The following is a 27,059-nucleotide window of genomic DNA, read 5'->3' on the forward strand; positions in this document are numbered from 1 at the left end:
CACAGAAACAGACCCTTTAGCCTTTCTATTCTATGCCGACCTGGTCTACTGCCTAGTCCAATGTGTTTGCATTCAGACCATAGACTCCATACCCCTCTGATTCAAGAACCTATCCAAACCTTCCTTAAATGTTACAATTGACCCTGCATACATCACTTCTGCTGGCAGCTTGTTCCACACTTACCACCCTGTGAATAAAGAAGGTTCCCTTTAGATTCCCCTTAAATATTTCACCTTTCACCCTGAACCTACAATCTCTAATTCTAGTCTCACCCAATCTGAGGGAAAAAGCCTGCCTGCATTAACACTCACTATACCCCTCATAATTTTGTGTAGCTCTATTAAATATCCCCTCATTTTCCTGAGCTCCGGAAAATAAAATCCTAACTTGTTTCACCTTTTACTATAATTCAGGTCCTCAAGTTGAAGACTAGAGATTCAAACTCTAGTGTCAAGATGGCATTGGCTCCTCAATATATGGGTGTTTGTTTCCACATTGTGAATATGTTCTAGTCCATTAACTCATTTATTTAATATTGGATTGTTTCACCTAATATCTTTGAAATACTCTGATCAAGTATATCACTCCTAATGTTAGGTATCATCATTTAGAATGTCAGAGCACTACAGCACAGAAAACAGGCCTTTTGGGTCACCTAGTCCATTCTGAACTATTATTCTGCCGAGTCCCAATGACCCACACTTAGACAATAACCCTCCATTCTCCTCTCATACATGTATTTATCCAAACTTCTTTTACTTCTTTTAAATATTGCAGTTGAACCCACTTCCACAACCTCCACTGGCAGCTTGTTTTACACTCAGAGCTCCCAATAAGTGAAGAAGTTTCTTTTCATGTTTCTCTTAAGTATTACACCTTTTGCCTTTAAACTATGACCTATTTGGAATTGTCCTCGAGTGGCAATTCTTGAAGATCCCTTTTCCAATGAGTGGTTTAACTTTCCAGCACCTTTTGCATCTGCAAGAGTTTTGAGCTCATCTCTCAATTGCTCAATACCAGATGAAAGTTTAAAGTTCTAAGTAAGTATATGTAATCATATACTACCTTGAGATTCATTTTCTTGTGAACATTCACAATAGAACAAATAAATACAAAATAATTAATGAAAAGCTGCACACACAGACTGCAAACAACCGACGTGCAAATGAAAATAAACTGCTTATACAAAAAAAAATCCTGAGAATAATAATAAACCATGAGATGAGATCAGATCAGGGGCATTCAAGTGTGGAGACCAAGAAAGCTACAAGAGGTGCAGATGCAATCTGCGGAAAGCCATCTCATGGGCAAAGTGGGACCAAACTTGAATTAATGAAGAATGCTCGACAGTTGTGGCAGGACTAAAATGCTATCACCTCATATAAAGTTAATTCAAGCAACATGGGAGACAACAGGGCTTCATTTCCAGATGTGTTCAATGCCGCTTGTGCTCATTTTGACCATCAGAACATGGAGGTACCATCATGAACTCAGCCCGCTCCCCCCCCCCATGATCCTGTGATCTCAGTCTCTGAAGCTGACGTGTGGGCTGCCTTCACAAGGGGAATCCATCGAAAGCATCATGGATACCAGTGCCCAAGAAGAGCGTGGTGACCTGCCTGAATGGCTATCGCCCAGTTGCACTTGCATCCACAGTGATGAAGTGTTTTAAGAGGTTGGTGATGAAACATATCAGCTCCTGCCTAAGAGGTGACTTGGATCCGGTCCGATTTACCTATTGGAGCAACAGGTCCACGGCAGACGCCAGCTCATTGGTTCTTCACTCAATTCTGGAACACCTGGACAGCAAAGTTGCAAACACCAGGAAGCTCTGTATTAACTACAGCTCAGCATTCTGTCCCATCATCCCCTCAAAACTAATCAGTCAACTCCAAGATCCTGGCCTCAATATGTCCTCGTGCAATTGGATCTTTGATTTCCTCACTTGTTAGTTCAGATTGGCAACAAAATCTCCTCCATGAAGTCCATCGACACAGGTGCACCACAGGGCTGTGTGCTTAGTCCCACACTCCACTCACTTTACACCTATGACAGCTCTTATGCCATATTGCTGATGACTTTTCTGTCATGGGCCAAGTGAAAGATTGTGATGAATCAGCTTGTAGGAGGGAGATTGAAAATCTGCCTAATGGTGTCATAACAACAAACTTTCACTCAATGTCAGAAAGACCAAGGAACTGATTATAGACTTCAAGAAAAGGAAACCAGAGGTCTATGAGGCTGTCCTCATCGGAGGGTCAGAGGTGGAGAGGGTTAACAACTTTAAATTACTGTATGTTACGATTTCTGAGGACCTGTCCTGGACCAGGCACATAAGTGCAATTGCAGAGAAAGCACAGCACTGCCTTTACTTCCTTACGAGTTTGCGAAGATTTGGCATGATGTCTAAAACTTTGACAAACTTCTATAGATTCGTAGAAGAGAGTATATTGACTGGTGACATTACAGCCCAGTATGGAAACACCAATGGCTTTGAATCGAAAATCCTACAAAAAGTAGTGGATATAGACCAGTACATCATAGATAAAGGCTTTCCAGCCATTGAGCTCATCTTCATGAAACCTTGTCATAGGAAAGCAGCAACCGTCATCAGAGATCCCCACCGCCCAGGTCCTAGTCTCTTCTGGCTGTTTGTAGAGCCTCAGGACTCACCCTATCGGGTTCAAGAACAGTTGCTACCCCTCAACCATCAGGCTCTTGAATAAAAGGAGATAGTGATAACCACATTCATCTTCACTTGCCCCATCATTGAAATGTCCCCACTACCAATGATCTCACTTTCAAGGACTCTTTCTCTCATTATCTCATGTTATTTATTGCTATTTATTTATAATAGCATTTGCACAGTTTGTTGTCTTCTGCACTCTGGTTGATTTTTCATTGATCCTGTTATAGTTACTATTTTATAGAATTGCTGAGTATACCCACAAGAAAATGAATCTCAGGGTTGTATATAGTGACATACATGTATTTTGATAATAACGTTTACTTTGAACTTGGAACTTTGAATAAATAATACATTAATTAATAAATAATATTGAGAAAATTGTTGTAGAGTTCTTGAAAGTAACGCCATATGTTGTGGAATTAGTGCAGTGTTGGGGTGAATGGAATTATCCACTCTTGTTCAGGAGCTTGATGGTTGCAGCCTAATAAATGACGCTGAACCTGGTGGTATGAGACTGAAGGCACTGTACGTCCTTCATGTCTGTAGATGGCAGCAGTAAGAAGAGATGGCCTGGTTGGTGAGATCCTTGATGACGGATGCTGCATTCCTGTGACAGCACTGTTTGTAAATGTGCTGAAGGGTGCAGAGGACTTTGCCTGTGATGAACTGGGCGTTCCACCATTTTTTGTAGGCTCTTCCTACAAAAAAGTACTGAGTAGTGTTTACTCCTCTGTTTTTATTTTAATTGAAGGAAAGGGAGCAATTAATGGTAGAATGAATGATGAAGCAAACACATGTTGAAAAACAGCTAAAGTTTTCTGCTCAATGTGCTTTTTACATCCCAATTTCTCAGCCTCATTTGTAGTCTGTGTTTGCTGCTGGTTTGCTGCGACAAATTATTAGAATCAATAGCCTCCATTCAAGTTGCCAATTCAACTTCCTGCACCATCCTTGCTGTCTCTGAATAAATCATTTGAGTCAATCGCCAAGCGCCAGCTGCATTTCCAATAGTTCACTATGGTGGAAAGGGATTTGTCTCTAGGTAATTGCAATATCCACACTAATTCTGCAGAAAAATTCAGCTGCTCATGGCATCCAGCAGTTTCATTTCATTTTGAACCAGGTGTCAGACAAAAAAGTACTATATCAAATGCAACTCTTTGCAGTTTTATCTAAATCTCAATAATTAACACCCCACTATGCTTTCTTGATTGTTGTTTGTAGGTGTACTATCTTTCTGTTGAGCTTACTTAATCACAAGCATCTCTTCAGGATTGGTTGAAAGCTTAGAAATATAAAGGTGAAATACCTAAGGCAGTTAGATCACCTGGAGAGTATTATCCGGGCCAGTGTAGATATGAATTCTTCATTTAGAGTTTTTGGCTGTTTTTAACTCCATTGTAGAAATTCCTTGTGGAATCTCTTGGTGAACCAGTTAATCTGTACTGCTTCTTCAAGCTCAAAAAACTTTAAGCTTGCCACAATGGGAAAGCGAGCAACAGGTTCAAAGATTCAAAGACTGAATGTACATTTATTATCAAAGTATGTATACAGAATACAACCCTGAGATTTGTCTTCCCACAGGCAGCCACGAAACAAGGAAACATCATGGAACCCATTCAAAGAAAAAGTTGAACACTCAACGGTCAAAGAAAAAGAACAAATCATGCAAATGGCAAAAAAGCGAGCGAGTAACACGCAGAATATTAAATATCAAACCACAGAGTCCTTGAAACAGTCTAAGAGTGTTCAGTTTAGCGCTGTGTCATTCATTGACTGCAGGCCACAGAGCCAGTTGGCGCTAAAGCACCCTGATCAAATAGCGCAAAAAAAGAGAAACCAGAAGCATATGTAACACGAACTGCGGAGTGCACTCAAAACAGGCCCACTGCCAGGAGCCGCATTGATCTACCCTTGCACTGTGAGGAAGGCTCCTGCACCTTCTTCCGGCAGCAGCAAGCAAGAGGGAGAGTGAGTCCAGTCTGTGCACGTAAAGTCATAGAACACTACAGCTCAGAATCATTCTTTCAGCCCATCTAGTCAATATCAAGTGTCATTCTATCTAGTCCAATCAACCTGCAGCTGAAGCATAGCCCTCCATACTGCTCTCATCCATGTATTTATCCAAATTTCTCTTAAATTCTGAAATCTACATCCTCTATTTCCTCTGGCAGCTCATGACACACTCTCATCACCTGAGTGAGGAATTTGAGAGCTTCACATTCCTCGGCGTGAACACCACCACTAATACTCTGTTCTGGTCCAACCAGATTGTTGTTATAGCCAAGAGAATTCATCAATTCATCAGGAGGCTAAAGAAATTTGTTTCATCCTCTTTGATTATTACAAATTTTTATAAATGCACCACGGAAAGTATCCTGTTTGGGTGCATCACAGTTTGGTATCACAACTGCCCTGCAAGTAACTTATGCATACAGTTCAGCACATCATGCAAACCAGCCCTCCATCCATGGACTCCCCCTACACTTCTTGGTGATTTGGTAAAGTCGGCAGTGTAAGCAAAGATCCCATCCATCCCGAACATTCTTTCTTCTCCCCTCTTCCATTGGGCAGAAGGAACGCACTACCAAGTTTAAAAGCATGCACCACCAAGTTTGAAAACACACACTACCAAGTTTGAGGACCCCTTCTGTCCTGCTATTATAACAGTATTAAATGGTTCCCTTGAGGTATAAATTGGAATATTGACCTTGCAATCTACTTCATTATGACCTTGCACCTTATTGTCTGCCTGCACTGCACTGCAACACTTCATTTTGCACTTTGTTATTGTTTTATCTTTTACTACCTCAATGAACTGTTGTAATGAATTCATCAGTATCAGCAGTAAGCCAGACGAGCTTTTAAATGTACCTCAGTACACATGACAAAAATAAACTGTATTACCAATTTATCAATTTTAAAGCACTCATTTTCTTCCAATGGGAACTGTGTGTCCAGTTCTGAGCCCCATACTATTCATAGGACTTTGTCAGGGGCTTTTTAACGGATAGAACTTAAAACACCAGAAGTGGTCTTATAGGAATTCCAACCCTGCCTTGAATTCCATCTGAAAAGCTAGCAATCCGAGACAAAGTGAACTTTTCAGGGTGAGTTGTTTCAGGATCAGGCCTATTATCACTGATATATGTCACAAAATTTGCTCTTTAGTTGTAGAGTACAGTGTAAGGCATAAAGGTTACTATAGGGTCCAAAATAAACAAATATTGCAAAAGAGAAATTACAAGGTAGTGTTCATGGGACACGGACTGTTTAGAAATCTGAACATGGAGGAGAGGAAGCTGTTTCTGAATTACTGAGTGTATGTCTTTGGGCTCCTGTTCCTCCTCCTTGATGCTTGTAATGAAAAGAGAGCATGTCCTAGGTAATCAGGGTCCTTAGTGATGGATGCTGCCTTCTTCAAGCACCACCTCTTGAACATGTCCTTGGTGGTGGGGAGGGATGTGTCCATGATGCAGCTGGCTGAGTCTATGATCCACTGCAACCTCTTGTGATCCTGTGCATTGGAGTCTCCATACCAGGTGGTGATGCAACCAGTCAGAATGCTCTCCCATGTACATTGGAGACACCGAAAGCAGGTTGTGATACAACCGTCAAATGAGCAAATAAAGCAAAGGAAAGGTGTGCCCAATTTTGCAATTTTCTTTAAATTGAATCCAAATTGAAAGTGTTATTTCTTGAGTCTGATGTTCACACTTAAGGGAAGCAATTAAACACTGGTGATGCATTAACAGGGAAAATGAACAGCATTTTTAGAACCCCTTGCTGGCCAGTAAACCAAAAGGAAATTACACACTGTAAAGTGTATTACTCACAAAATAAAGAAGCGATTTATGGGAAGCGTCATAAAAGTTATGGGGTATGTTTGAGTGTGAGGTGATTCTCTCCTAAATGTCCGATTTAAACTTATATGTCAGTCTGTGCAGAAATTCAGTTCCTGTATAATAGCACCCAGCAGAATTGTTTTGTTAAAATAAACATTTTCAAGGCAGAATTTGTCCGAGTATTTCTGCTGGTAGCTTTTTAATCTTGATTCTCTCCCTTAAATGTGCAACATTACAACTGTAATAAAGAGGCTTGTTTGCTATAAATAATGCCCCAACCAATATTACTTTACGTGTTACAATAAGTTCAAAATTTGTATCTTCTATGGATATACACTCAGTGGCTTCCTGGATCTAATAAAGTGGCCACTGAGTGTTTCTGTGTAGTCTTCTACTGCTGTAGCTCATCAGCTTCAAGGTTCAACGTGTTCTGTATTCAGAGATGCTCTTCCGCACACCACTGTTGTAATGCGTGGTTTTTTGAGGTACTGTTGCCTTCCTGTCAATTTGACCTAGGCTGGCCATTCTCCTCTGACCTCTCTCATTCACAGGGTGTTTTCACTCACAGTACTGCTGTTCACTGGATGATATTTTTACGCCGTACTCTGTAAACTCTAGAAATCATTGTGAAAATCCCAGGAGATCAGCAGTTTCTAAGATACTCAAATCACACCATCTGGTACCAAGAATCATTCCATGGTCAAGATCACTTAGATCACATTTCTTTCCCATTCTGATGTTTGGTCTGAATAACAACTGAACTCATGCCCATGTCTGCATGCTTTTGTGAATTGAGTTTCTGCCACATGATTAACTGATTAGATATTTGCACTAATGATGTACAGGTGTTTCTAATAAAGTGGCTACTGAGTTATGTTCTGAATATATTTATCTCCTTGTTAGTAGTTTAGGAATTCTTTTATTCAGCCTTTACATTTTGGGCAGCGCAGTAGCATAGCCGTTTGTGTACAGTACTAGCTACCTGGGTTCAACTCCTGCTGCATTCTGTAAGGAGTTTGTGCGTTCTTGCCACAACTGTTTGATTTACTCTGGGTGCTCCATTTTGCTCCCCCATCCCACAGACATACAGGTTAGCAGGTTTATTCATTTCCACAGATGCTGCCTAACCTGCTGAGTTCCTCCAGCATTTTGTGTGTGTTGCTCAGGTCAGTCTGTTAATTGGGCACTTGGGTGTAATTGAGGGGTGTGGCTCATGGGGCTGTATCTCTAAATAAAAAAAAATACCTGATGTATTTTGACACTTGCAACTTTTTATTCATTAATCTCTCTATTAGTTGTATTGTAAAATGCATGATTGGTCTTCAGGAACAATTTGCCCTATCTACTGCTCTTTTTAAAAAGGTGAAATTTTTCAAGATATTTGCCCCAAACTTAGTTTAGGTGGTTCATGGGATTAAATTACTAGGCACTATGGAAGTGACGTGTCTTCAAGTTCAGCAGCACACTGAGTATTGCTGGACTGCAGAGGTTCATTGGGGTGATACAGTAGTGTAGTAGCTAGCATAAGCTCCTGCAGTAACAGTGAGCCAGGTTCAATTCAGCTGCTGTGGAAGCAGTTTCCTCCAAGAGGACCACAATCTTGTCATTGGGTCTGTTGGCTGGGGTCAGGGCTTTATGCTTTGGCTCTTGGTAAGGTCACCCACGCCAGACAGATCAACAGGCCAAACTGAAAGTGGTTCCACCCATCCACCAGGTTCAGGGGTTCAGCTTAGGGCCAGCAACTCTGACTGGTAAAACAAAATGGTTGTGGAAACAGCAATTCTTCTACATCTGAGTGTAACAGTATTCCTGAGTCTGAATCTGGGATTTGCACGAACGACAGTACTGAAAACTGACAGGAAGTTCCTGGCATGATGAAGGAAGCCCTGAACACCATCAAAGATGTCCTAAACGCCAGCAGTGTAATGGGCAGAAAGTATAAGGAGTTTGCACATTCTCCTGGTGACCATGTGTGTTTCCTCCATGTGCTCCAGTTTTCTCCTACATTCTAAAAACATCCAGGTTAAGGTCATTAATTTGTGGCCATGCTATGTGAAGTGTGACGGCTCTGGCGGGCTGTCCCCAAGCACATCCTCTGATGCAAGCCATGTATGTTTCAATGTTTCAACACACTGTACAAGTGATAAATAAACCTAATATTTAACTCATCTCTTTCACTGCACTCACATTGTGAACGACCACAAGTCAGACTCAAGATCAGTGCGATTGGGTCAGAATCAGGTTTCATATCATTGACATATGTCAGGAAGTTGTTGTTTTGCAGCAGCAGTACATTTGCAATAATGAGGAAGAACTGCAAGTTATAATAAGAACATATATTTTTAAAGAATTAAATTAAGTAAGAAGTGCAAAAAGAAAGCATATGGGTTCATTATGTGTTCAGAAATCTGATGGCAGAGGTAAAGAAGCAGTTCCTGAATCATTGAGTGTGTGTCTTCAGGCTCCTGTACCTCCTCCTTGATGATAACAATGAGAAAGGGGCATGTGCTGGGTGATGGGGGCCCAGATGATGGCACTGCATTTTGAGGATGTCCTCATGCTGGGCAGGGTCGTACCTGTGACGAAGTGGGTGAGTTTACAACCCTGCGCAGCTTTTCCTGATTCTGCACAGTGGCCGCCCCATGCCAGACAGTGATGCACGCAACAGACACAAAATGCTGGAGAGAAGCTCAGTAGGCCAGGCAGCATCTACAGAAAAGAGTACAGTCGACACTTTGGGCTGAGACCCTTCAGCAGCACTGGAGGAAAACAAAAGATGAGGAGTCAGAGTAACACAAGGTGATAGTTGAAACTGGGAGGGGGAGAGTGATGAAGTAAAGAGCTGTGATAGAAATAGAGAGCTGGAGAAGCAGGAACCTGATAGGAGAGGACAGAAGGCGATGGACAGTGATGCAACTGTCTAATTGGAACACAGGGCAAGAAACCAGAGCTTAAGCAAGAATGATTAAATAACAGCAAATACTTTGATACTCAATAAAATTCACTTGAAGTGTAACAAATGCATTCCTCCAAATCATTTCAGTGAAATAAATGGAAACATCTATGTTGTCAATATTAAAATATAAAAAAAATTCTTATAAAGAAGTTATTTAAAAATACAGTGTTATTGGGCCTTTTGAGGCCCAATAAGCAGTGCTGGCCAGCAACCCACCTATTTAACACTAACCTAATCACAGGACAATTTACAGTAGACTGACATATTATCCTTCTAATTGATATGGCTTTGGACAGTGGGAGGAAACAGAAGGATCCAAAACAAATCCATGCCCTTACAGGAATAATGTACAAACTTTCTTACAGTGGACACTGGAATTGAATTTCAAACTCTGATGCCCTGAGCTGTAATAGTTTTGCACTAATTGCTACACTACCGTGGCACACCTTAATATTTTTTGAGAGCCCAGGTCAGAGAGTGGAGTTTGAAGGCATGATGTTTGAGTGTCCAACGCCGAGGACTGGAGGTGTGGCCTGTTTGTAAGTGAGAGGGGGTGGGTGGAAGGGTGGGAAAGGGGTAGGACTTTGCAGATTTTTTCTTGTTTCATTGTTGCGTTGCTGCTTGTGTTGTTCTGTTTTTTTTATATTTATTAATTTATTTAAAGATACAGCATGGTAACAGACACTTCCAGTCAACAAGCCGCATTGCCCAATTATGCCCATGTGACCAATTAACCTACTAACTCTTATGTCTTTGGAATGTGGGAGGAAACCAGAGCACCAGGAGGAAACCCACGCGGTCACAGAGAGAATATGCAAACTCCTTAGAGACAGCATTGGTAATTGAACCTGGGTTGTTGGCACTGTGATAGCATTACGCAAATTGTGCCGCTCTCAGAAACTCTCAGAGATGTTACCCCAAAACTGGGCTTTCTAAACAATAAGCAGATATTTACATTCCTCCCAAAGTCATCAGAATATTATATCTAGCTATAAAAAATCAAGTAACATCAATTATTTTGCGAAGGTGAAAACTGAATTTACATTTAATTCCTTTTGAATTTCTGTAATGGATAAACGTTGAGGATTTTTCTTCCACAGACTTGCACCAGCAGTACGTGTTCCACTTCAACCAGTCAGTTAGTCAGTATCAGCAGTTCTTAACTTGCCAGCAGGTCAAAATGCAGGGCTTTGACAATACATTAAAATTCCTTGACCCACAGGGAAATGATAGGACGAACTGATACATCAATCTTTGCATTTCCTGTTACATTGGGTTTGTCAGTTCTGGCCACTAACTATAGGGAAACCTTTGCCTGAAGGTCTCCTTCAGTCCTGTGAAGGAAAATACTAATCTAGCATATGTCTCCTTAAAGCAAGCATCCCTACATCTTGCCTCATCAGATTAGAGTGTTTATGTTGAATTTCAAGCTCTCCAACTTTCGATAACTGTTTTTTAAAACCAGCCATGTCTGTCAGTCATCAGTCCCTTGAACATGTTCTGGCACGCTGATTTGTCCCTATATGCCAGACAATGCAAATTGGTCTATTAATTCATTTATTATTGTCACATATACCAAGTTACAGTGAAAAACTTTGTTTACGTGCCATCCATACAGATCATTTTACCACATCAGTGCATCGAGTCGGTACAAGGGAAAAGAAATAACAGAATGTAGAATAAATTGTTACAGTTACAGAGAAAGGCAGACAATATGTTCTGTGCGTGCCTTTGTGTAATGTGTTTTACACCTTGGCCCCAGAGGAATGATGTTTGGTTTAGCTGTATACATGTGTATGGCTGAATGACAATAAAATTGAACTTGGACAATAAGTTGCAAGTTCATACAAAGTGGATTGTGAAGTCAGAAGCCCATTTTATTGTACCGGGGCCCATTCAATAGTCTTATAATAGCGCAGAAGAAGCTGTCCTTGTGTCCGGTGGTACATTCTATCAAGGTTTTGTATCTTCTGCCCGATAAGAGGGGGCATAATAGAGAGTATGTGTGGTGGGTGGGGTCCTTGATTATGCTGGCTGCTTTACTGAATCAGCAAGAAATGTAGACAGTGTAGATAGTGTACTATGAATTCCAAAAATAAACCGCACCAAAAAACAAGGAGTAGCAAGGTTTCATGGATCATTCTGAAATCTGCTGGTGGAAGGAAAGAAGCTGTTTCTGATTTATTGAGCACAGGCCTTCAGGCTCCTGTTTCTCCTGAGATGTACAAGTTAGGGTGAGTGAGTTGTGGGCATGTTCTGTTGGCGCTGGAAGCAAGCCAACACTTGAGGGCTGCTCCCAGAATATCCTCAGACTGTGTTGATTGTTGCTGCAAACTATGCATTTCACTGTATGTTTTGATGTACATGTGACAAATAAAGCTAATATTAATCTTAATCTTATTAACTCTGTTCCTCTCTCCACAGATGCTTCCTGTCCAGCTGAGTACTTCCACCGAGCAGTTTCAGTTTTGTTTCAGATTTTTAATATTCATAGTGTTTTATATGTTGGTTTTCTAATGATAATTGCCCTTTAAGAACTTTCTCTGTTAACTTCTTTACACTGGACAGAGCTAGTGTTGTTTTATTCCGCGAATTAATACGAATCACAACGCTTTCTTTCTGTCTTTGTCCAGAAATTGAAAAGGGAAGCTGTGGTGATCCTGGAGTTCCAGCTTATGGGAAAAGAAGTGGGAACAGCTTTCTGCATGGAGACACATTGACATTCGAATGTCAGTCAGCCTTCGAGCTGGTGGGAGAGCGGACAATTACTTGCCAACAGAACAATCAGTGGTCTGGCAACAAACCCAGCTGCGTGTGTAAGAACTTTAATTTAAACATGGACCATAGAACATTATAGCACAGTACAGTCCTTTAGACCCACAGTGTTGTGATGACCTTTTAATGTACTCGAAGACTTTAAAACTTCCCCACCACATATAGCCCTCCATTAGTCTGTCATCGATGTGCCTATCTCTGAGTCTCTTAAACGTCCCTAATTTATCCGCTTCTGCCATCACCCCCAACAGTGTACCACACTCTGTGTAAAAAATCTGCCTCTGACATTCCCCCTATACTTTTCTCCAATCACCTTAAAATTATGCCTCCTGGTATTAGTCATTTCAGCCCTAGGGAACAGTCTCTGGCTATCCACTTGATTTATGCCACTTATATCTTGTACACCTCTATCAATTTATCTCTCATTCTTTTTCGCTCCAAAGAGAAATGCCCTAGCTTGCTGAACCTATAAGACATGCTCCCTAATCCAGGCAACATCCTGTTAAATCCCCTTTGTGCCTTCTTTAAAGCATCTATATCCTTCCTATAATAAGGCAACCAAAACTGAACTCAAAATCCCATGTGTGGACTAATCATTGTTTTATAAAGCGGCAATGTAACACCATGGCATTTGAATTCAATCCCCCAACTAATCAAGGCCAACACACCATTCACCTTCTCCTCCACCCTATCCACTCGAAGCACTTTTCATTTTGTTCCCTCCTTGTACTCTTGTTTCACTGCTTCTGTGGCCTTTTGCAACTGATTCCTCTCAGAACATTTCATCGCACACTTTAGATTTTATCAAGTAGATTGGAAATATTTTCAGGTTAGTAACTGGTTGCTGGAGGGGAGGGGAAGGAAGGTCTATTGATGCAGGCTTTAAATTATTTATTTCAAGCAACTCAGAAATAAGCATGTTCCAGCTTTATAAAACTTTGGTCAGACTGCATCTAGAGCATTGCATTCACTTGTGGTCATCCAGGAAAGATGTGGAGGCTTTGGACAGGGTGCAGAGGAGGATTACCAGAATGCTGCCTGCATTAGAGAGTACATGTTATAAGGAAAGTTGGACAAACTTGGGTTGCTTTTTCTGCAGTGGTGGAGGCTGGAAACCTGAAAGATGTAAATATAACTCTGAGAAGCATAGAAAGAGTAGACAGCCAGTATCTTTCTCCCAGATTCAAACAGTATAAGACTGGAAGGCACGTTTCGAGGGTTATGGTCCTGGTGTGGGTCAATGAGACCAGGCAGATTAACAGTTGAGCATGGTCTTGTTCCAAAGATGTACAGCTCTATGACTCTGTGACACTTGGTTATATAGAATTGAAATTCTGCAGCAGTATAATTGGGCTGCAATAAGCTAATGTGGTTTTATATACAAATCCACCTATTAATATTAAAAATCATTCTATGTGAACTAATGAAGGACAGTGAAGCCCCTTAAAAGGACGTAAAACTCCTCCCTTAATTCCTCCTGTTATTTTTGGTGTTTCCATTAGTGAGATCATCTAAGATCCACGGGCACTGCCTCAGGATGGATGGTTGGCTCTTTAGAACAGAGATGAGGAGGAATTTCTTTAGCCAGAGCGAGGTGAATCCTTTGCCACAGAGGGTAGTGGAGGCCAAGACATTTGGTGTATTTAAGGCAAAGATTGATTGTAGAAGGAGTTAAGGATAGAATGGAGAAGGCAAGAAAAAGCAAGTGGGAAAAGAGAGAAGGGTCAGATTTATTGTGGAGTGGGTTTATGTAGGTCGGCACGATATTGTAATGTACTGTGTTCCATACACTATGCTCAATGTTCTACAAAAAAATCAGCCTCTATAGATTAGCAGAGCAGATTCATTGGGCTGAATAGTCTAATTCTACTTCCTATTATGCATTAATTTAATATAAAATTATTGATACATGTAAGAAGTAGCTGTTTACATTAAGCAGGTCAGTGACTGGTACTATGAGAATCTAACACGTTTTGTGTTACTTTTGGACAGTTTCCTGTTTCTTCAACTTCACTACACCATCGGGAGTCGTGCTGTCTCCAAACTACCCAGAAGAGTACGGCAACAACATGAACTGCGTGTGGCTCATCATTGCGGAACCAGCCAGCCGGATCCACCTGATCTTCAATGACTTCGATGTTGAGCCTCAGTTCGATTACCTGACCATAAAGGATGATGGAACTGCAGACTCCACTGTTCTCGGGACCTTCTCTGGCAACGACGTCCCCTCCCAGCTGGCCAGCAATGGCCACATCACCCGCCTGGAGTTCCAGTCCGACCATTCAACCACTGGGCGAGGCTTCAACATCACCTACACAAGTAAATCTAAGAGGTTTCTGTTTCATAGCGTGGAGGTGTTGCCTGTTTTACCGTCTTAATCTACACATGCTGACAGGAATGTTGTGATGGAAATGTGCTTCAAGGAGGGATTGATCATGGAGTAGGTTAAAATGTTGGCACAATGTTGTGGTCTGAAGAGCCTGTAATATGCTGTGCTGTTCAAAGTACAGGTTGTTGTATGGGATAAAGCTTGTTGTATCAGACCTCCAGAGTTACATTGGATTCTGGTTGCAACTTCTCCTCCTCAAGCATTACTCTCCACACATTGATGAAAGTGGATAATATTTTACACCACCTAGACTTCTTTCTGCAAATCAAGAACAATTATACTTTATACTTTATTGTCACCAAACAATTGGTACTAGAACATACAATCATCACAGCGATATTTGATTCTGCGCTTCCCACTCCCTGGATTACAAATATTAAATATTAAAAATAGTAAAAATTAGTAAATATTAAAAATTTAAATTATAAATCATAAATAGAAAATAGAAAAATGGAAAGTAAGGTAAAACTGTAATCCACCTGTTGCACTTTGAATTATGTCTGCCCTCTTTGGAAGAAGAGAAGTCATAAAATATTAGTATTAAAAGATCCTTAGACACATTCTGATATTTAGTTTAATCACATTAAACATTAAATCAATCCTGTTGAAGTTCTGTATGTTTACTTGTTATGATTTGCCTGTGTCTTAGCCATGAGTTGGTTGTGGATTTAGATGATAAGAGTACTGATATTCTTCGTGTTCTTCTTAACCAGCTTTTGGCCAAAATGAATGCCATGATCCGGGTATTCCGATCAATGGAAGACGCTTTGGTGATATCTTCCTGCTGGGAAGTTCTGTGTCTTTCCACTGCGATGAAGGCTTTATCAAAACACAAGGATCAGAGACAATAACCTGCATAATGCAGGAAGGAAATGTCATTTGGAACTCTGCTGTGCCGCGGTGTGAAGGTAGTCACTGCAATTCTGCGGGCAGTGGTTGGGGATGTGAGGAGGAGAAGTAAAATGGGATTTTTCATGGGAAAAGGACATTTACTTTATTCTACATACAAGTTGAAGTGTATGGAGGTTCACTGCAGGGTTGCATAGAGGTAGATATATTAGAAACATTTCAGAAACACTTAGATAGGCACATGGATGAAAGAAAAGTGTAGGGCTATATAGGTGGAAGGGGGTTGGATTGATCTTGAAGTAGGTTAAAAGGAGGACCCAACATTGTGGGCCAAAGGACCCGTAATGTGCTGTGCTGTTCTATGTTCTACATATTACAGCCCTTATTTTGACCTCTTGATTTGCATGTTTGAATCATTAATTTCTTCAGTCAGGCTCCTTCAAGGATGAGGAATGTCAACTATTCTGTCAACTTGCAGGGTGTGAATTCTGTATTTCATTGAACAGTTCAGCTAAAATAGGGGAAACCTTTCAACAAAAACCAATCCAAGCCCAACTATTAACAGCAATGTACACAAAATTCTGCAGGAACCCAGCAGGTTAGGCAGCATCTACTCTGTGGAATAAGTAGCTGATGCTTTAGACCGAGACGCTTCATCAGCACCTGTTGAAGTTATTTGGATTTCCAGTATCTGCAGAATCTTTTGTGTTTATGATTCCTAACTATTAACATTTCAGCTCTGATTTTCGGGAAGTATATTTTTTTTTAGGCAGGTATCCGTAATGGTTTAGCTCTTGATACAGCTGCTGCACAGCTTCAGTGACCAGCTCTGATTTTATTCTTGGGTGCTGTCTGTGTGGAGTTAGCATGTTTACCTTGTGACTGCATGGGTTTCCACTCACATTCCAAAGTGAAAGGGTTAGAAAGGTTCAGAGAAGGCAGGAGGGTGTGGGTTGAGAGGGATAATAAATCAGCCTTGATAGAATGGCAGAGCAGACTTGATGGGCTGAATGGAAATGCTAATTATTTGGTTAAGTGAAATAGTTGATTGACGGGTTCATCATGGTCAGCATGAGCTACTTGGGCCAAATAGCCTGTTTCCATGTTGTATGACTCTATGATGGTGACTGACATTACATCTATTTATATATAATACTGTATTTTTAAAAATCTTTTGTAGCACCTTGTGGTGGCCACTTGACAGCACCCACTGGTATAATACTATCACCAGGATGGCCCGCATATTACAAGGACTCTCTGAACTGTGAATGGGTGATTGAAGCAGAGCAACGACATTCCATCAAAATAACATTTGACAGGTTATTCTCTTTCATTTCTTACTAGCAAAAATAGAAGTTACCATTAGCTCTTTTATTATTGCATGTTTCAAAATTTAGAACAGTGGAGTACGGTATCAGTTTGGGTCTATGTCTTACTCTCTATTGATTCATGCTTAAAGAATGTTGCAGGAGTGTTTCACATTTTAGCTTTTTTTTTAAAGTTACTATTTGCTCTTTTATTATTGCATGTTCTAAAATTTCAATTTCTTTCTGGGAGTCTGGAAGTCCATTCTCCTGAGGTCAAGGATTCCAAAAAGGGTATGGAGGGCAATTGGCCAGGTTCAGGTCGATGGGACTAGGCAGAATAATAATTCAGTACAGACTAGATGGGCCAAAGGACTTCTTTCTGTGCTGTACTGCTCCATGACTCGATGAATCTAACAGTTAAGTTACTCTGTTTGAGTTTCTAGTTGTGCTACAAGTAAACTGAAGAATTCTTGGGGGGAAAAATGAGCGTAATTAGCAAGCAACATCTTTGACCATGGTCTGAATGATGAATTTTGTGATATATAGTAAATAACTTTAAAATTAGGGGAGGCACAGTTGTGTAGGGGCAACAAATTGTGTGGTAGTTAGCACAATCGCTTTCCTGTAATATCACTGACTGGAATTTGATTCCTGCTGCTCTCTGAAAGGAATCTATATATTCTCCCTGTGACCGCATGGGTTCTGCTTTTCCTCCCACATTCCAAAGATGTATGGGCAAGGGGATAATAAGCTGTAAACATACTATGTTAGTGTAGGAAACCGAAAACCTGGAACCCAGCCAAATCCATGGACCAGGCAGATAATGTTGTTCTGTTAAATAATGGAAATTGCATTCAGTAGATCAGTTTCAGTCCTAAAAGATTGACTTGCAAACAGACCTGTCTGAATTCTAACGAATGGCCTTACTTCTCTCAGCTCTATTACCATTGTGGTTTGGAGTTTTGTAACCATGAATGTATGGAATTCAGTAATAGGCTCTCAGGTCCAGAAAATTGTGTTAAACAAATTAAGCTAACAATGTCTGAAGGGGTTTTAAGACAAGACATAGGAGCAGAATTAGGCTACTCAGTCCATCAAATCTGATCCAACATTCCATCATGGCTGATTTATTTTCCCTTTCAACCACATTCTCCTGTCTTCTCCCTGTAATCTTTAATAGGCATCCGTTAGTCTCGTGAAACCATGGAATTGCGCCTTGGAAGGGTTCCAGGGCGTAGGTCTGGGCAAGGTTGTATGGAAGACCGGCAGTTGCCCATGCTGCAAGTCTCCCCTCTTCACGCCACTGATGTTGTCCAAAGGAAGGGCACTAGGGCCGATACAGCTTGGCACTGGTGTCATCGCAGAGCCACGGTTAAGTGCCTTACTCAAGGACACAACACGCTGCCTCAGCTGAGGCTCGAACTAGCGACCTTCAGATCACTAGACCAACGTCTTAACTACTTGGCCACACGCCAACACCCTGTAATCTTTGGTGCCCTGATTAACCAAGCCATCCATGGCAATGAATTCTACAGATTCACCACCCTCTAGCTAAAGAAATGCCTTCTCATCTCTGTTCTAAATGGATGTCCCTCTATTCTGAAGCTGTGCCCACTGATCCTCGACTCAACCACTACAGGAAGCATCCTCTCCATATCCACTCAGTCTAGGTCTTTCAATATTCAGTAGGTAGCAATGAGATCCCCCTCCTCTTAATCTCCTAAACTCCAGAGAGTACAGGACCAGAGCTATCAAATTCTCCTCATACATTAACCCTTTCAGACCCAGAATCATTCTCATGGAACCCCTCTGGAGCCTCTCCAATGCTATAGCATTTTATCTTAAATAAGGGGCCCAAAACTGCTCACAATATTCTAAGTGCGGTCTGATCAATGCCTTATAAAGCCTCAGCATGAAAACCTTACTCGTATATTCTAGTCCTTAACACTGACTCAACCTGCAAATTAACCTTTATAGAATCCTGGATAATAATTCCCAAGCAACACACATAAAAATTGCTGGTGAACGCAGCAGGCCAGGCAGCATCCCTAGGAAGAGGTACAGTCGACGTTTCAGGCCGAGACCCTTCGTCAGGACTAACTGAAGGAAGAGTGTGTAAGGGATTTGAAAGTTGGAGGGGGAGGGGGAGATCCAAAATGATAGGAGAAGACAGGAGGGGGAGGGATAGAGCCAAGAGCTGGACAGGTGATAGGCAAAAGGGGATACGAGAGGATCATGGGACAGGAGGTCCGGGAAGAAAGACAAGGGGGGGGGGGGACCCAGAGGATGGGCAAGAGGTATATTCAGAGGGACAGAGGGAGAAAAAGGAGAGTGAGAGAAAGAATGTGTGCATAAAAATAAGTAACAGATGGGGTACGAGGGGGAGGTGGGGCCTTAGCGGAAGTTAGAGAAGTCGATGTTCATGCCATCAGGTTGGAGGCTACCCAGACGGAATATAAGGTGTTGTTCCTCCAACCTGAGTGTGGCTTCATCTTTACAGTAGAGGAGGCCATGGATAGACATGTCAGAATGGGAATGGGATGTGGAATTAAAATGTGTGGCCACTGGGAGATCCTGCTTTCTCTAGCGGACAGAGCGTAGGTGTTCAGCAAAGCGGCCTCCCAGTCTGCGTCAGGTCTCGCCAATATATAAAAGGCCACATCAGGAGCACCGGACGCAGTATATCACCCCAGTCGACTCACAGGTGAAGTGTTGCCTTACCTGGAAGGACTGTTTGGGGCCCTGAATGGTGGTAAGGGAGGAAGTGTAAGGGCATGTGTAGCACTTGTTCCGCTTACACGGATAAGTGCCAGGAGGGAGATCAGTGGGGAGGGATGGGGGGGACGAATGGACAAGGGAGTTGTGTAGGGAGCGATCCCTGCGGAATGCAGAGAGGGGGGGGGAGGGAAAGATGTGCTTAGTGGTGGGATCCCGTTGGAGGTGGCGGAAGTTACGGAGAATAATATGTTGGACCCGGAGGCTGGTGGGGTGGTAGGTGAGGACCAGGGGAACCCTATTCCTAGTGGGGTGGCGGGAGGATGGAGTGAGAGCAGATGTACGTGAAATGGGGGAGATGCGTTTAAGAGCAGAGTTGATAGTGGAGGAAGGGAGGCCCCTTTCTTTAAAAAAGGAAGACATCTCCATCGTCCTAGAATGAAAAGCCTCATCCTGAGAGCAGATGCGGCAGAGACGGAGGAATTGCAAGAAGGGGATTGCGTTTTTGCAAGAGACAGGGTGAGAACAGGAATAGTCCAGATAGCTGTGAGAGTCAGTAGGCTTATAGTAGACATCAGTGCAAAAGCTGTCTCCAGAGACAAAGACAGAGACAGAAAGATCTGGAAAGGGGAGGGAGGTGTCGGAAATGGAGCAGGTAAACTTGAGGGCAGGGTGAAAGTTGGAGGCAAAGTTAATAAAGTCAACGAGCTCTGCATGTGTGCAGGAAGCAGTGCCAATGCAGTCATCGATGTAGCGAAGGAAAAGTGGGGGACAGATACCAGAATAGGCACGGAACATAGATTGTTCCACAAACCCAACAAAAAGGCAGGCATAGCTAGGACCCATACGGGTGCCCATAGCTACACCTTTAGTTTGGAGGAAGTGGGAGGAGCCAAAGGAGAAGTTATTAAGAGTAAGGACTAATTCCGCTAGACGGAGCAGAGTGGTGGTAGAGGGGAACTGATTAGGTCTGAAATCCAAAAAGAAGCGTAGAGCTTTGAGACCTTCCTGATGGGGGATGGAAGTATATAGGGACTGGACATCCATGGTGAAAATAAAGCGGTGGGGGCCAGGAAACTTAAAATCATTGAAAAGTTTAAGAGCGTGAGAAGTGTCACGAACATAGGTAGGAAGGGATTGAATGGGGGGGGGGGATAAAACTGAGTCGAGGTATGCAGAAACGAGTTCGGTGAGGCAGGAGCAAGCTGAGACAATAGGTCTGCCAGGACAGGCAGGTTTGTGGATCTTGGGTAGGAGGTAGAAACGGGAAGTGTGAGGTGTAGGAACTATAAGGTTAGTAGCAGTGGATGGGAGATCCCCTGAGCGGATAAAGTCGGTGATGGTGTGGGAGACAATGGCCTGGTCCTCCTTAGTGGGGTCACGATCGAGGGGTAAATAAGAGGAGGTATCCGCGAGTTGTCGCTGTGCCTCAGCAAGGTAGAGGTCAGTACGCCAGACTACAACAGCACCCCGCTTATCGGCGGGTTTAATAATAAGGTTAGGATTAGTGCGGAGGGAGTGGAGAGCAGAGCGTTCTGAAGGAGTGAGGTTGGAATGGGGACAAGGTGCGGTGAAGTCGAGATGGTTGATGTCCCATCGGCAGTTAGTGATAAAGAGATCCAGAGCAGGCAGAAGACCAGAGCGGGGTGTCCATGAAGAAGAGGAGGGTTGAAGGCGGGAGAAGGGGTCATCGGTGGGGGTGGAAGAGTCCTTGCTGAAGAAGTAGGCTCGGAGACGGAGACGGCGGAAGAAAAGTTCCGCATCATGGCAAACACGGAACTCGCTGAGGTGTGGGCGAAGGGGGACAAAGGTGAGGCCCTTACTGAGGACAGAGCGCTCTGCCTCCGACAGTTGAAGGTCGGAGGGGATGGTAAAGACCCGGCACGGATGAGAGCTGGGATCAGAGCCGGGAAGAGGGAGGCTGGGGGTGTCAATGGAGAGGGGAGGGTTGGGGTGAGAGGAAGATGGAGCCTCTGAGGACCCAGGAGCTGACGATGGAATCTGAAGGAGATGGGATTGCAGAGTATTGGTGGGGAAAGGGGAGACGGGAGTCACAATAGCAGCACATAAAGACCTGGCATAAAGTTCAAGGCTGGAATCTTGAGAGCTGGGATCAGAGGCCGGAGTGGGGAGGCTGGGGGTGTCAGTGGAGAGGGGATGGTTGGGGTGAGAGGAAGATGGAGCCTCTGAGGGCCCAGGAGCTGACGGTGGGATCTGAGGGAGACGGAGTTGCAGAGTGGTGGTGGGGGAAGGGGAGACGGGAGTCACAATAGCAGCACATAAAGACCCGGCCTGGAGTTCAAGGCTAGAGTCGCAGCTGGTGGTTGCGCAGTCACTTCAAATGTGTCCATGGCTGTTGCTGGAGTCCGGGTTTTGAATATGCCCTGAGGTGTTGGAGCCGGCGAGATCAATGGCAGAGGCAACCTGAAGTTCATGCCTGCTAGTTTCATGGCCAGCAGGCTCTGGAGTCCGTAGATGTAGGATCTTGCGATCTTTGCCTAACATGACAAAGTCAAAAAAACAGCGATTGCAGGCGTGAATCCGACGGAGGATGAAATAACGGGTAGGACCATTACAGACGGCGAAGGAAGTGTCCCGAAGGTGTGGAAGGGTCTGGGATAGGGACACCAAGTACTTCCTCATGGCGGAGAGAGTCGCCTTCAGAGCTTGACAAGAGTAGCGGCGAGAGGCAGAGTCAATAAAATGTGAATACCTGGAATCCTCAGAAGGTCCAAATTGAGAGGCTTGGAAACGAATCCTAAAGCCAACTGGAGTAAGTTGGCGACGGAGGCACGTTCCAAGAAAGGATATATGGCTGTGATAGCGAGTCTGAGTCAAAGTGTGGTCGAAAAGTTGAAGAGCTGAAGAAATTACAGATGGGGAGCAGTGAGAAATGGTTTTACTGAACTCCCGTCGAAGAGAGGATCTAAACTTCTTCGGTGTAGGCATCACCGGAAGAGGCTTCACAGTAGTAAATTTAATAACTCCCAAATTCCTTTGCATCTCTGATTATTGAATTCTCTCCCCATTTAGAAAATTGACTGTGCTTTTATTCCTTCTATCAAAATGCATAACCTCCCTATTTCATCAGCCACTTTATTGACCATTCTCTCAATCTGTCCAAGTCCTTTTGCAAACTCTCTACTTCCTTCACACTACCATCTATTTTTGTATCATCTGCAAACTTGGCCACAAAGGAATCCACTCTGTCACCAAATCATTGACATATAACAAGAAAAGAAGCAGTCCCAATTCTGACCTTTGTGGAACACGACTAGACATTGGCAGCAAACCAGGAAAGGCCTCCTTCATTCTGATTCTTTGCCTCCTGCCAATCAGCCAATCTTCTATCCATGTTAGTATCTTTCCAGTAATACCATGGGGTTATTTCTTGTTTAGCAGCCTCATGTGCAGCACCTTGTTAAAGTTCTTTTGAAAATCAAGGTAAACAACATCTATTGACTCTTCTTTGTCTATTGTACCTGTTATTTCCTCAAGAAATTCCAACAGATTTATCAGGCAAGATTTCCCCTTAAGAAAACTATGCTGACTTTGGCCTCCCTTATCAGGCGCCAGCAAGTTCCCTGAGACCTCATCTGTAATAATGGACTCCAGCACCTTACCAACCACTGAGGTCTGGCTAACTGGCCTATAATTTCCTTTCTTCTGCCTCCCTCACTACTTAAAGGGTGGAGTGACATTTACAATTTTCCAGTCCTCTGCAACCCCATTCCAGAGTCTAGTGAACCTTGAAAGATCATTACTAGAAGATCCACAAGCTCTTCAGCTACCTCTTTCAGAATCCTGTAGTGTAGTCCATCTAGTCTAGGTGACTTACTGTATCTACCTTTAGACCTCTCAGCTTCTAAGTACCTTCTCCTTAGTAATCACAACTGCATTCACTTCTGCACCCTAACACACTTGCATTACTGGCATTCTGCTAGTAATGGAGGACAATGAAATAGAAAATGAACTTAATAAGCACTTGCATTAGTCTGGAAGAATGAAGACTAATGCAAATGCTTATTGAGTTCATCTGCTATTTTATTGTCCTCCATTACTACCGCTACAGCATTCTTTTTCAGCCATCAGATATTCACTCTCACCTCTTTTTTTTTTCTTTATATAATCTGATAAAAACTTTTGGTATCCTCTTCGATATTTTTGGCTAGCTTATTTTCATATTTCATCTTACCTTTACTTATGGTTTTTTTAGTTGCCATCTATTGGCTTTTAAAAGCTTCCAAATCTCAAACCTCCCACAAATTTTTGCTATATTATACACCTTCACTTTTGCTGTGATGCTGTCTTTGACTTCCTTCGTCACCCACAATTGGCTATTCCTTCCATTAGAATACTTCTTTGTCTTTGGGATGTATCCATCCTGCACCTTCCAAATTGCCAGTCCTGTTCTGCCATCACCCCTGCTAGTATCCCCTTTCAATCAACTCTGGCCAGCTCCTTTCTCATGCCATTGTACAGTGCCTTGATAAAATATTCATTACCCAGTCCTTTTATCAAATGAATGAGTATGACGATCAAGGATTTTGAGCAATTTAACTGATTTTTATTTGAGAATTACATGCTCATTTTTCACTGTAGAGCTGAAAAACAGGGAAAATGTAAAGCATGAAAAACTAAAAGTTCAAAAGCTGAAATGTCAGCTATTCAAAAGTATTCATCCCCCTTTCCTCAGTACTTAGTTGAAGCACCTTTCACAGTTATTATAGCTAGTGCTTTTTTTGGATTCAGGTAAGTCTCTATTAGCTTTGCACAATGTGATAGAGCAAGATTTGCCCATTCCTCCTTGCAAAGTTGCTCAAGATCTGCCAGGTTAGTTGGAAAATAGCAGTGGACAGCAACCTTGAGGTTTTATCAGAGACGTTCGATCGGGTTAAGGTCAGGACTCTGATTGGGCCACTCAAGGACATCAATTTTCTTCATTTGAAGCCACTCTATGGTTGCTCTGACCGTGTGTTTTGGGTGGTTGTCCTGGAGGAAGACAAACTTCCTCCCCAGTTTAAGCTTTCTGGCAGAGGCTAGCATGTTTTTATCCAGAATCTTTCTGTATTTAGCAGCATTCATCTTCGTATCAACCTTGATCAGATTTTCAGTCCCTGCTGCTGAAAGCATCCCTACAGCATGACACTACCTCCACCATACTTTCCAGTAGGGTTGGTGTTATCTGGCTGATGTGCAGTATTATATTTATGCCACATGTACTACTTAGTGTTGAGGCCAACACTAAATGAAGCTTTGCAAAGTCTTTACGGGCAAGGATATGCTTCCTTTTAGCCTAACCTTCTTCCTTGCCATTCTTCCATAAATACACTTTTTGTGTAAGGTCTTAGAGATTGTGGAACTATGAACTTGATCTCCAGTTGCAGCTCACTCAGAGTAACTGTTGGCGTCACAGTAGCCTCTCTTATACAATAAGTACAATTCTTCTCTGGTGAGTAAATTTAGAGGGGCAGCCTGACCTAGACAGTGTGGCTGTGATTTCAGAACTTTTCCATGTTTCACAATGGACTGCACTGAGCTCCAAGGTATGTTCAGTGCCTTTGAGGTGGTCTTGTACCCTTCCCCAGATTTATCTTGCCTATTATCATCTTTAAAACTTGTCTTGAATGCTCTTTGTCTTCATTTTGGATTGATCTGTTGGAAGTCTACCATACTGTTGGACTTTACAGAGAGAGGGATATTTATGAATTCATTGAAAACAGGTGATCCTCCAATTTTCTACATCAATGAATTGAGTAAGTCGGTAAGGTAATAGTTAGTATTGTGCCTGAGGAAAGTTAGTGTAGTAGTTACAAAGGGGATGATTACTTTTTCAGCCTCATCATTTTGTTTTTTAATTTTTGTAAATTATCAATAGGTTTTGGAATTTTTCTTTTGATTTGATATGATGCAGAATTAGCACAAGAAATCCTACTTCAATATATTTTAAATTTAGAAAATGAGTCAGTAATACTTGAAGCAACGCACACAAAATACTGGAGGAACTCTGCAGGCCAGGCAGCATCTATGGAAAAGAGTACAGTCAACATTTTGGCTGAGACCCTTCAGCAGGACTCCACAGAGGGGGTCAGTGAGTGAATCAGCCTGAAATGTTGACTGTACTATTTTTCATAGCTGCTGCCTGGCCTGCAGAGTTCCTCCAGCATTACGTGTGTGTTGCCTGGATTTCCGGCATCTGCAGAGTTTCTCTTGTCTGTAAAATGTAGAAATACTTGTGGAGGCTGCACACTTTTTCAAGGCACTGTATACTGATACATCTGACTTTATCTTCTCCCTCTCAAACTGCAGGGTGCATACTATCAAATTATGTTTACTGCCTCCCTCTACTTTAAGCTCCCTAATCAAATCTCGTTCATTACACAACACCCAGTCCAGAATTATCTTTCCCCAAGGGCTCAACCATAAGCTGCTCTGAAACGCCATCTTGTAGTTATTCTACAAGTGCCATCTCTTGGGATTCAGGACCAACCTCATTTTCCCAATCTATCAGAATATTGAAATCCCCCATGGCTATCGTAACATTGCTTTTATACATGTCTTTTCTTTTTCACATTGAACCTTATATCCTACACCCTGTCCACTATTTGTGCAACTGTTTCCGACTCTCATTTGGGTCTCTTTACCTTTTTAACTCTATCACAAGGATTCTACACCTTCTGAGCCTATGTCACATCTTTTGAAGGAATTGGTTTCATTTTTTTTTACCAACAGAGACACCACACCCCCTCTGCCTACTTGCCTGTCCTTTCAATACAATGTTTATCCTTGGCTGTTAAGCTCCCAAATGTAATTGTCTTTCAGCCACATCTAATCATAGCAGCCAATCTTTAATTGCACTACCAGGCCATCTACCTTATTCTGTAGACTGTGTGCATTCAAATATGATACCTTCAGGCCTGTATTCATCACACTTTTCAATTTTGCCCACATATTACACTTCACTTCATCCCAGTGACTGCAATTTTGCTTTATCATCTGCCTGACCATCCTCACAGTCTCACCACACACCACATTGACTTGTATACCAACTGCTCCATCCTCAGGACTATCACTCCAGTTCACATCATCCTGCCAACTTAGTTTAAACCCTCAACAACAGCTCTCGCAAACCTTCCTACAAGGATCACATGTCAAACCTTTCCCAAAAGAGATCCCAGTGATCCAGAACTTGGGGATGAAAGCTCATAAGATAGACACAGGAAAGTTGTTCCTGTGAAGTGTCACAATGAAGGGTCTCAGCCCAAAATGTTGACTGTTTATTAACTTCCATAGATGTTGCCTGACCTGTTGAGTTTCTATAGCATTTTGTGTGTTGCTCTGGATTCCCAGCATCTGCTGAATCTCTTGTGCTTATAAGTTGTTTCAAATGGTAAGTGAGACTAACATTTGAGGACATAACCTCCAGATTTGGGAAAGCAGATTTAGGACAGTGATGAGGAGGAACAGTTTTTACCAGGGAGTAGTGAATCTGTGGAATTCTCTCCTTATAGAAAACAGTAAAAGCTACCTTAT

At 42.4% G+C, this 27,059-nt stretch overlaps 1 protein-coding gene across 5 annotated transcripts in view; it reads left to right on the top strand.

The window, feature by feature from the left end:
* The window catches only part of LOC134341158 (CUB and sushi domain-containing protein 1-like), a 2,430,601-nt gene that overhangs the window by 1,847,354 nt on the left and 556,188 nt on the right, over positions 1 to 27,059 (top strand). For all 5 annotated transcript variants that reach the window (XM_063038952.1, XM_063038962.1, XM_063038968.1 and 2 more), the window contains 4 exons: positions 12,125 to 12,307; positions 14,259 to 14,585; positions 15,369 to 15,563; positions 16,685 to 16,823. In XM_063038952.1, coding sequence (XP_062895022.1) covers positions 12,125 to 12,307; positions 14,259 to 14,585; positions 15,369 to 15,563; positions 16,685 to 16,823 — 844 coding nt within the window. The remainder of the gene's footprint in view (positions 1 to 12,124; positions 12,308 to 14,258; positions 14,586 to 15,368; positions 15,564 to 16,684; positions 16,824 to 27,059) is intronic.

Source organism: Mobula hypostoma, chromosome 2 (genome assembly GCF_963921235.1).
Source record: "Mobula hypostoma chromosome 2, sMobHyp1.1, whole genome shotgun sequence".
NCBI lineage: Eukaryota > Metazoa > Chordata > Chondrichthyes > Myliobatiformes > Myliobatidae > Mobula > Mobula hypostoma.